Source organism: Stomoxys calcitrans, chromosome 2 (genome assembly GCF_963082655.1).
Source record: "Stomoxys calcitrans chromosome 2, idStoCalc2.1, whole genome shotgun sequence".
In the NCBI taxonomy this organism is placed as follows: domain Eukaryota; kingdom Metazoa; phylum Arthropoda; class Insecta; order Diptera; family Muscidae; genus Stomoxys; species Stomoxys calcitrans.
Genome location: NC_081553.1, coordinates 8,452,466 through 8,464,965, shown reverse-complemented (window position 1 = coordinate 8,464,965; position 12,500 = coordinate 8,452,466). Strand labels below are relative to the sequence as shown.

General features: G+C 36.6%; 1 protein-coding gene across 1 annotated transcript in view; it reads right to left on the bottom strand.

The window, feature by feature from the left end:
* Positions 1-12,500, bottom strand: part of LOC131995287 (protein sidekick-2-like) — a 188,255-nt gene that overhangs the window by 150,243 nt on the left and 25,512 nt on the right. The window contains exon 4 of the mRNA XM_059363754.1: positions 10,683-10,869. Coding sequence (XP_059219737.1) covers positions 10,683-10,869 — 187 coding nt within the window. The remainder of the gene's footprint in view (positions 1-10,682; positions 10,870-12,500) is intronic.

Genomic DNA, 12,500 nt, shown 5'->3' with positions numbered 1-12,500 from the left:
ATTGGAGGCATTATTTACAAAGAATAAATCTAAAAGGGTATTAACAGTTGAAGAGAAATGAGTAGGGTTTGTAGTATTAGTAGGGTAGAGACCCAGTGTCAACATATTGTCCGTTAAAAGCGAGTCTACAAGAATATTGGAATTAAAGTCTCCAGTTATGACAACGTCACTATATCCCAATGTCACGGACTCTAAGACGTTATGTATTTGATCCAAATCTATCGTATTGTTTGGCCGGTAAAAACAACCAATCAAAATTTTCCTCGAGTTACTTGAAAGTTCAACGAAAATATACTCCGTCTGATCCTCAGGATTAGATCTCAACCGCAGTTTAGCTTTCAGAGCGTTCCTTGCATAGATGGCAACACCACCTCCACGACGTTCTCGATCCGATCTGAAAACCGTGTATCCTTTCAAGTTTATCAAGCTATCGGGTATAGCACTGTGTAGCCAAGTCTCCGAAAGACATATAATATCAATTTCCCCATTCTCAAATATATATTTAAACTCATCCACTTTGTTTACTATACTTTGGGAATTTATGTGACAAAATTTCAAACCATCTCTTTGTTTTGCTAGTATGCGCAGTAAATTTCGAGTTACGTCTTTGGAATATCTATCAAAATTAATCATGTGTGTCACAGAGAGGCAAACAAAAGTAAAGAGTAACATCAGCATCGCGTTTGAAAGAGAATGTCCCTGTTTGTATTAGCCAAAAAATATAAATATGATAAATAAAATTATAAGAAAAACAAATTAAAAAACTCTTTGGAATATTAAGTTGTAAATTCGATAATACATACAAAATCAGGAAGATTATAAACAAGCGTACTATAAGTCTAGCTATGAATTTCTGCATGAGGTATTTCTTCCAAAGCACGTAAGTTATCAATAATTTTCGGATGAAAAATGCATATCGGCTCGTTGCTATCAAAGCGTTTAATATAAGCAAGTCCTCGAAATGTGTATGCAGACTTGACAAGGCCTTTCTTTTTCAGATGAATCGCATCTTGCAGGAACTTGTAATTCATATTGGACAGATTTTCATTTATATAATATTGTGATGTAGATCTGAAACCAATAGAATTCAGTAGTAACATATTATTGTGTATCTTTTTATAGCCAGAAACAGATTTTAGGAAAAAGTTTTTGTCGTATGGTGACATGAACTTTATTAATATTACGCCATCCGGTGAATTGAGGTTTTTTGTATTATTTCTATTTTGAAGGCGATGGATTGTTTTTATGCGAGGTACAGCTATATTTATAGATTCGCATATGTTGGCAAATACGTCGAATAAGTTTTCTTCAGTTTGAAAAGGAATTCCGTTTACTCTTATTTCACATGCAACAGTTGCATTCTCTTGCCTTAAGAGTTGAATTCTTAAATCATCTATTTCGGCTTTAGTGTGCTGAATCTCCCCGGCGACTTTTTCTAGGTTAGATACGCGAGTGTTGACATCATCCAAATTGGTTCTCAACTCCGACAACTTCTGTTCGAATTCGTTTATGATTCGGGTTTCTGTCTCCTTCAGCATGGTTTTAAATTGACATACCAATTTGTCGCTTAACTTAGTAAAGCGCTCATCAAGCATCTGTACCATTCTGAAAGGAGAATCGGATAAGCGAGGAGTTTTTGATAGGTTTCCGATGGAGGAGCGATTAATAAAGCTCTCTCTATCACGTTTCGGTGCCCTTGAATCTTTTACTACTACATCGTTATCAACCATGATATTTGCCTGTGTAACATCAAAATCGTTTGATTCCATCATTATAAAGAAAAAAAAAAAAAAAAAGCAGGCAGTAAAATGGTACGAGCTAGGGTTGGGCAAACAGCTGTTCACAGGGTGATTCGTTTTCAAACAAAGTTTTGAATGTAGGGTTTGAAAAAAATTATTGCGTGCTTTTAGGCGTTAACTTAATTAATGTCATTTGTATTATATATGTATCTGCTCTTTTTCTATTGACACTTGTCATTCACTCTCACTGAAAAATGTTCTATTGTTTTGTTTTGATTTGTAATTGTTGTTGTAGTTTCACTTGGATTCTTTTATTTGATGATTTTTCTGTACAAATAAATAGAAATTGTACAGAAACAAACGTTTGCACAGAGTTTCTATGAGTGTTTATAGACACAGGGTGTACTATTTTATATATTTGGGCTATTTATTTCTTGTCACAGTGGTTTTGAACGTAATTTTGAGTGATTTTTATAAGAGCTATGAATAACACGTCTGCTCGATTCCGATTGTCTGCTCATTACCCTTTAGTATTCTTCCCACATGGCATCATTCATTGGACAACAAATAATTGGAATTTAAATTTCATCTGTCTTCCCACGCATATTTCTCGGTTCAAAAATTGAACAGTAAGATTATTAGCATCAAGAAGATTTAAATTTCCCAGGAAAGAAAAATTATATTGTTAAACGGAAAACATTTCTCTGAAAAATTCTAATTAGCTTAATTGGTAGGGATACATTTTTAAATAAACCCCCAGCAAATTTCTAGAATTTACGAAATTTAAGAACATTTGAGAATATGTATTGTATGTCTATGTAGGCTCGAAGATAAATATTTTCCAGTATTATAGATGTATTGACAAGTGAAATATATTTTCCCCTCCCATGGCGCATATAATGTGTGTGGTTAAAAAAAAAAAAATTACTGCCCCGTCAATGAGTGAAATTGCGTTTAACTCAACTTTCGCAGTTCCCATACACATATTTAAGCATAATAATTTATTTTTAATATGGCCCTCATAAAAAATATAGCCTTTCACACTGTTGACCATAAAACTCTTTGCGAGCTGCGCGAAAATTGAATGGAAAGTTATGAATGAATGAATGGATCTATGCGTCCACATGTGTTTCAATAAATCGTTTATTAATGCCGGGTGCATTAAATATTTTTCAGCAATTTCATGAATAAAAATATCGTAAATTCATTAAAAATACTCGAAAAAAATTGCACATGGATTCCATTTTATATGAGGATGGGTTTGTATGTGTGCGTGTATAAAGAACTCCAATTTTATTGCTGGCTTTGCTGCTGTAGTGGATAGACAATAAATGGAAGCTTGACTTAATGGCATGCCAAAAATGGTCTTTACTTTTTGAAATGAAGTTTTTTGTGTTGAAGTAAATGTGTGCAAAGTGTGGCCGGACCCAATCTAGGGAACTCACTACCATGGACCATGGTAAAAATGTCTGCCTACAACATTTTCTGCGAAATCAGGCAAAAATTTAAGTTTCTAGGGAATGTAGAAAGCTCATCGGGTGATCGGTTTACATAAGAGTTATATCAGGTTAAAAACAAAATAGTCCTCAAACCTTCTAAAAGAAAGACTTCAATAGCATCTTTTCAATCGATATTTTTTCTAAATACAAATATTTTTACAAACAATTGGTCTAAGGAATATTTTGTCCTTAGGTAATATTTTATAGAAATTTTGTGTGAAGAAACAATTTTATAGACATTTTGAAAAAAATTTATAATGGGCTTTAGACCCTCTATCGGCACATCGGTCTATATGGCAGCTATATCTACATATAGTCCGATCTAAACCATATTTGAGTCGGATGTCGGGGAAGCTTTAACCTATTCACGGTTTCAAATTTCAGCGAAATTGGTAGACCGGTAGATCGGTCTATATAGCAGCTATATCCAAATACGGTCCTATTTGGCCCGAATTGTCAAAATGAAGATATTTTTACAATAGAACCCAAATTCTGGCTACCGCAGCTTTGGAGGCGAATATTCGCTAAATATTGTATATATATGGAAATCCTAAGCGTAGAAAGGTCTCGGTGGAGTGGGCCAAGCTCCCTCCAAGAAAAATGGTGGTGAACAGTGGTGGTGTAGCGTATAATATATGTTAAAGTAAATTTTAGATGAAATATTTTTTAAGAAAATATTTTTATGAGACAAAATTTCCTTCAAGTCTCTTAATCGAAAATATTTGATAAAATTTTTCAAAGCTTAATTTCCCACCACCGTAGGATAGGGGGTATATTCATTTAGTCATTCCGTTTGCAACACATAGAAATATCAATTTAACGATTTAACGATGTCCGTGTGTCTGTCCATCTGTCCGTCCGTCTGTGTAATCACTTTAGAGCCTTCAAAACTTGAGATATTGAGCTGAAATTTGGCACACATACGTCTTCTTGATGCACGCTGGTTAAGTTCTTGAACGGGCCAAATCGAAACATACTTGGATATAGCTGCTATATAGACCGATTTTTCGATAAAAGGTCTAATGCCCATAAAAACTTAATTTTTCATCCGATTTTGCTGAAATTTGAAACAGTGAGTAGTTTAAGGCTTCTCGACATCTGAACCAAATATGGTTCAGATCGGACTATATTTAGTTATAGCTATCATATAGACCGATCTCCCGATAAAGGGTTTGAAGACCATAAAAGCTTAATTTTTTATACAATTTCGCTGAAATTTTAAATAATGAATAGTTTTAGCCCTTCTAACATCCGACCTTAATATGGTTTAGGTCGGAACATATTTAGATACAGCTACCATATAGACCGATCTCCCGATAAAAGGTCTGAAGACCATAAAAGCTTCATTTATTACCCGATTTCGCCAAAATGTGCAACAATGAGTTATTTTAAGCCTCCCGACATCTGACCTAAATATGGTGCAGATCGGACTATATTCAGATATAGCTACCATATAGTCCGATCTGCCGATAAAGGGTATTAAGCCCATAAAAGTTTTATTTTTTCACCGATTTCGCAGAAATTTGGAACAGTGCACAGTTTTAAGCCTCTCAACATCCGACCCAAATATGGTTCAGACCGGACAATATTTAGATATTGCTGTCATATAGACCGATCTGCCCTTAAAGGGTCTGAAGCCCATATATAATTTTTTTTTTAACCGATTTTGGTGAAATTTAAAACAACGATCAGTTTTAGGCCTACCAACATTTGACCCAAATATGGTTCAGATCGGACTATATTTGGATATAGCTGTCCTATATAACGATCTCAAGATATAGGGTCTGAAGCCCATAAAAACCCTATTTATTATCCGATTTCGGTGAAATTTTAAACAGTAGTTTTAGGTGTCCCGACATTCGCCCCAAATATGGTTTGGATTGGACTGTATTTAGATATAGCTGCCATATAGACCGATCTCCAGATAAAGGGTCTGAAGCCACTAAAATCTTTATTTTTTTACTGATTTCGCTGAAATTTGAAACAGTGAGTAGCTTTAGGCCACCCGTCCGACCCAAATATGGTAAACATAGGACTGTATTTAGATATAGCTGTCATATAGACCTATATGCTGGTTAAGGGTCTGAAGCTCATAAAAGCTATATTTATTACCCGATTTTGTTGAAATTTAAAATACAAAATTCAACAGTGACTTATATTTATAAGACAACTCAATGTCCGTGCCGAATTTGGGCGCATAAGTTATCCAATTTTAATCGTATTGTGACGAAAGGGGGTTGACATATATACCCGAGGTTTTTGGTATCCAAAGTTCGGCCCAGGCATTCAGCGTCCGCCTATGACGCTGAATGCCTGGGTTCGAATCCTGGCCAGACCATCAGAAAAAATTTTCAACGGTGATTTTCCCCTCCTAATGCTGGCAACATTTGCGAGGTACTATGCCATGTAAAACTTCTCTCCCAAGAGGTATCGCACTGCGGCACGCCGTTCAGACTCCGCTAAATGATTTGTAAAAAGTTTGCCCCTGTTCCTTAGTGCAATGTTCATGGGCAACTTGTGCAAATTTTCAATTTGCATTTACACCACCAACATCATTCAACGAAATTTGAAATGAAGAATTTCGAATAAAATCCGGACATATGGTGGGAGTTATAGAAAACAAGTAAAAGCGGATTATATGGGAGCTATATCAGGTTATATACCGATTTGCAGCGTACTTGGCACAGATATTGGAAGTCATAACACAACATCACTTGCAAAATTTCAGTCAAATCGGACAAATTTGCGGCTTGTAAGGACTGAAGAAATCAAATCGGGAGATTGGTTTATATGGGAGCTATATCAGGTTATAGACCGATTTGCAACGTACTTGGCACAGTTATTGGAAGTCATAACAAAAGATCATGTGACAAATTTCAACCAAATCGGATGAAAATTGCGGCTTTCAGTGGCTCAAGAAGTCATATCGGGAGATCGGTTTATATGGAAGCTATATTCAAATCTGAACCGATATGGCCCATTTATACATCCCCAATGACCTACATCAATATAAAGTATCTGTGCAAAATTTCAAGGGGCTAGCTCCACGCGTTCGACCTCTATCGTGATTTCGACAGACGGACAGACGGACGGACGGACATGGCTGGTTCGACTCAGAATGTCGAGACTTTGATCATTATTACAAACGGAATGACTAATTTAGTTTACCCCCATCCTATGGTGGTGGGTATAAAATCATAGTCCAAAATTTTGTGAAAAATAGGTTGATAAATGCGTTAATAAAGGCCTTAAAAGCGAAAATCGGGAAATACTTATATATGGGAGCTATATGTAAACCTGAATAGATTTCTATGAGATTAACAAGTGATGAGAAAAATCTCAAGAGAATCTTAAGTGACAAATTTTGTGAGGATCGGTTAACAAATGACCAAATTTTTGCAATATTAGTCAAAATCTAAATCTTAACAGATTTTAACGAAAATCGGCATAGACAGTTAAAATCATAGAAAAGGACATGGTGCAAATTATAGGGAAAATCTGTTTAGAAATATGCTGACAAAGGCTCTAGAAGTCTAAATCGCTATTAGTCCAAATCGGACAAACATATATATAGGAGCTATATCCAAATCTGAACCGATTTGGACAAAAGTAAGCATATTTTGTGATAGTCATATAATAAAGCGTAGTGCAAAGTTTTAGGAAGATTGAAGATTGCGCTTGCAAAGCCTCAAGAAGTTGAAATCGGGCGATAGATTGATATAGAGCTTGAATAAAAAAAATTAAGTAACACACTTAATAATGATTTAAAATAAAATAAATCTGCGTTTTACTCCGCATTTGCAAAATTGATTTATTGTTGCTGGTGGAAAATATGCTGAATATGATTTATACAATGAAAAAATAAAAACCAGCCTTTGTGTGGCTAACAATTTCGTGCAAACATAACTCATCTCCCCATTGAGCAATATGTGCATTTTTCTGGAACATTGGGTTATATTTTCCACTTATTTTTGCTTTTTAAATCTGTGATGCTGGATTTACATTATTGCTGCAAAAATAATTTGAATAAAATTAAATGAAAATGTTAAAAGGCCAATTGACATCTGTGCTTGAAAACAGAAGTATGCAGGCCAAGTATTGCAAGTTTATAAAGGGTGATTTTTTTGAGGTTAGGATTTTCATGCATTAGTATTTGACAGATCACGTGGGATTTCAGACATGGTGTCAAAGAGAAAGATGCTCAGTATGCTTTGACATTTCATCATGAATAGACTTACTAACGAGCAACGCTTGCAAATCATTGAATTTTATTACCAAAATCAGTGTTCGGTTCGAAATGTGTTCATTCACCGTAACGTTGCGTCCAACAGCATCTTTGAAAAAATACGGTCCAATGATTCCACCAGCGTACAAACCACACCAAACAGTGCATTTTTCGGGATGCATGGGCAGTTCTTGAACGGCTTCTGGTTGCTCTTCACTCCAAATGCGGCAATTTTGCTTATTTACGTAGCCATTCAACCAGAAATGAGCCTCATCGCTGAACAAAATTTGTCAAAATTTGAACACATTTCGAACCGAACACTGACTTTGGTAATAAAATTCAATGATTTGCAAGCGTTGCTCGTTAGTAAGTCTATTCATGATGAAATGTCAAAGCATACTGAGCATCTTTCTCTTTGACACCATGTCTGAAATCCCACGTGATCTGTCAAATACTAATGCATGAAAATCCTAACCTCAAAAAAATCACCCTTTATTAGAATTGTAACTACTTGCTCCCACTTATGTTTACAATTGCAAGTATCATATACCCATAATAGGTCTAATGGAGTTTTTTAAGGGGTGGCGTGACCTCCTATACTTCGATCTGATTTTGTAAGCCAGATTTCAAATCTACTCCCGAATACCTTTCATTTGAGCCCCATATTGAAATGAACGTCCAATATGTCTGTTTGGGGGTGTTTTGGGGTTGGAGCGGCGCGATGGGTACTTAGACTCAAAAATTTGAACAATCAAATACTAATGCATGAAAATCCTAACCTCAAAAAAATCACCCTTTATTTGAATTGTAACTACTTGCTCCCACTTATGTTTACAATTGCAAGTATCATATACCCATAATAGGTCTAATGGAGTTTTTTAAGGGGTGGCGTGACCTCCTATACTTCGATCTGATTTTGTATGCCAGATTTCAAATCTACTCCCGAATACCTTTCATTTGAGCCCCATATTGAAATGAACGTCCAATACGTCTGTTTGGGGGTGTTTTGGGGTTGGGGCGGCGCGATGGGTACTTAGACTCAAAAATTTGAACCATACTCATATTCTCTTCTCCAATAGCTTTCATTGGATACCTTTATTGTCCCGATCGGTCCACTTTTAATTTTGGGTTGTGTTTCTGGCATAAGGGGGAGAGTCCGTCCCCCTTCAGATACCGAAAAATTACATAGTCTATGTTGCCTTCCAGACCAACCTACACAATGTTCTAAAATTTTGAGAAAATCGGTTCTGCCGTACAGAACAAACAAACCGAGTCCTATATATCTGTGATTGGCCAATGCGCCCATTTTGGGCGTTTTTGTGAGGGTGGGGTGACCCCCTATACGGCTGAGTCCCATATTGTCATGAACCTCAAATAAACCTACTTTAAGGGGTTTTAGGGCTATGGCGGCCCCCCAGGTACTTGGACCCTACTTTTATTATGAAATTCGCACTCTACTCTGGAATACCTTTCATTGGAATTCTATATTGTCCTAATCGATCCACTTTTATTGTTGTCTGTCTATCCAATTACCATAGGCATTTAGTTTCAAGATGGGGTATATCGAATTTAAGCTTGATGTAGAGCTTTTATAAACCGGTCCGGCGATCTAACATTTTTAACCCCATAACAAGTAAAAGCGTGCTAAGTTCGGCCGGGCCGAATCTTATATACCCTCCACCATGGATCGCATTTGTCGAGTTCTTTCCCCGGCATCTCTTCTAAGGCAAAAAAAAAGGATAAAAGAAAAGATTTTATCTGCTATTAGAGCGATATCAAGATATGGTCCGGTTCGGACCACAATTAAATTATATGTTGGAGACCAGTGTAAATTGTCAGCCAATTCGAATAAGAACTGCGCCCATCAAGAAGTAAAATAAAGAGATCGATTTATATGGGAGCTGTATCAGGCTATAGACCGACTCAGACCATAATAAACACAAAACACGTCGTCCAAAATTTCATTCCAATCGGATAAGAATCGCGCCCTCTAGAGGCTCAAGAAGTCAAGACCCAAGATCGATTTGTATGACAGCTATATCAGGTTATGAGCCGATTTAAGCCATACTTGACACAGTTGTTGGATATCATAACAAAATACGTCATGCTTAATTACAGTCCAATCGGATAAGAATTGCGCCCTCTAGAGGCTCAAGAAGTCAAGACCCAAGATCGGTTTATATGGCAGCTAAACCAAAGCATGGACCGATATGGCTCATTTACAATCCCACCCGACCTACACTAATCAGAAGTACTTGTGCAAAATTTCAAGCGGCTAGCTTTACTACTACGAAAGTTAGCGTGCTTTCGACGGACGGACGGACGGACGTACAAGGCTAGATCGACTTAAAATGTCATGGCGATCAAGAATATATACGGGATATTTATGGGGTCTTAGACGAATATTTCGAGGAGTTACAAACTGAATGATGAAATTAGTGTACCCCCCCTCCTATGGTGAAGGGTATAAAAATAAATAAAAAATTTCTACTCAATGACCACTTTCCTCATAATGGTTCATGGTTGCGTATGAGTATTGCATGCAGGCGTTTGCGTATCTGTAAATCATACGCCCTGGGAGTCTTTGGGATTTTGTTTTCAGAAATCTTTCAAAATCTCCCAAATCTGTGTAACGTTCGTTTGTTCATTTACTCGATTCTTCATCCCCATGGAGAGCAATACACAAAAATTGATAACCATTTCACAAATCCAAATGAAATCTTTTAATTTCTCAATCTCAATCAAATAAAAAGTTATACTCAAGTGATTTTGGAAAGTCACAGAAAGATGAAATAGTGTAGAGTTGGAAAGGCAAACAGGACTGTGACACTGCCTCTGTTGCTGTTACTGCTCTCAGCCATGATGCCAATTGAAATCACTGAAAAGACAATGGACACTTTAACTTTTCCAATGAACCAAGTGAAAATAAACTTCCAAAGCAAAAAGAGAGAGAAAGAGAGAGGGAGAAAATGAAGAATAAACACTCAAAGCCACCCTACATAACAAAAAACACAAATAAAGCTTTACATTCCCCTAAAAGTAACTCTAGAGGGAAGGCTGAGTACAGCAGTAAGGAACAGTTGGGGAGACAGACAGATGTCCAAACAGGACTTTGGACTCGAATAAGTATCCAAGGAGACAAACACACTCGAGCAGTTATGTATATTTTAAATTTATAGGATATGCCAAGAATTTTCTATGAACATTTTCTCTACTTACCCGAGGACTGTGCAGCAATGGCAAACGATTGGCGAACTGGACTATCGTCGTTGTGGTTGTCTTCCATACCAAAGTATCCACCAGGGAGTGTTCGGTGACACCCGGACAGGGTATGGTTACATTTTTGCCAGCCTCCGCTATGATTTTTTCATATTCCAAATTTGCCACATCTGTAAAGATACCACAATGTGAAGAAATAATGAGTAAGGGTGAGAAAGGGCATGTTATTTAAGTTTTACGAGCTGATGGGATGCTAGCTGGTACACTTATGAGGATTTCTTTCAACAATTTTACTCAGCTCCATGTTACTCTAGGATCAATGTAAATGTTTGCTTTAAGAAAATTAAAATTTTATAATTTACCCATTGAGCTCGAAGCAACAAATATTAGCTGGGAATGAGTTCGGTTAAATATGCAAAAGGCTTTTGATTATAGGAAATAGACAAGAAGTAAGCAAAGCCATTCTTTTCTTGTTCTTTGTACAGCACACATTTTCGAGGGAATACTCCAGAAGAGTTCAGCTCGTATTTGAATAAATTAAATCCCAAGCGTTGCCCTTCAAGTCTTAATCACAAAATATTTTCGAAAATCCCTAAGGCTTAGGATTTATTTTTAGTGCACATTTGCCATCACAAAGTGATGTGGGAAAGCTTTGTGTAAAAGTGTTTTGCTTTATACAACTTCATTAAATTAAAAGGTTTTACCAAAATTAAAGTTTTCTGGAAAAATCTGTGTAAAAGTGAAAAGGGTGTACTCGAGATGCTCAAGAAATAGTTCGGAAGCAGTTCATAAGCAAATTGTATCGGATGCTATGGAAACCAAGGGTTTTGTTAGAAACAAAACTTGGCATTTATTGGGTTGCCTAAAAAGTAATTGTCGGTAATATAGTAGTAATATAGTCGGCGTTGACAAATTTTTTCAACGGCTTGTGACTCTGTAATTGCATTCTTTCTTCTGTTAGTTATCAGCTGTTACTTTTAGCTTGCTTTAGAAAAAAAGTGAGCGAAATTTTGTTTACATTTATTTGTTTGGCGTCAATTTTAATATGGGTACCACATGTATTGAAAGAAATTCATTTAACAAACCGAATCGACCAACTCTTGTGATATGCACCTTAAACGCAATGAATTCATGGTCGATCATGGTCCAAGCATGGTGAACCAGCTCAAACCACTTCAAAGGCTGATATCCACCAAAAGAAGGTTATGCTGTCTGTTTGGTGGGATTGGAAGGGTGTGGTATATTTTGAGCTGCTTCCAAGGAACCAAACGATTAATTCGGATGTTTACTGTCAACAATTGGACAAATTGAATACAGCCATCAAGGAGAAGCGACCAGAATTGGTCAATCGTAAAGGTGTCATATTCCACCAGGACAACGCTCGACCGCACACATCTTTGGTCACTCGCCAAAAACTGAGTGAGCTTGGCTGGGAACTTTTGATGCATCCACCATATAGCCCTGATCTTGCACCATCAGACTACCATTTATTTCGATCTTTGCAGAACTCCTTAAATGGTAAAACTTTCGGCAATGATGAGGCTATAAAATCGCACTTGGTTCAGTTTTTTGCAGATAAAGGCCAGAAGTTCTATGAGCGTGGAATACTAAATTTGCCAGGAAGATGGCAAAAGGTTATCGAACAAAATGGCAATTATATATTTGATTAAAGTTCATTCTAAGTTTTATTAAAAATGCATTTACTTTCTTTTAAAAAAATTCGCAATTACTTTTTAGGCAACCCAATACAATGTGCACTCACTGAAATCTGGATCAATCTCTCTTCTTGCTGAGCCCTTCAGCCCATTTTTTGCCTTC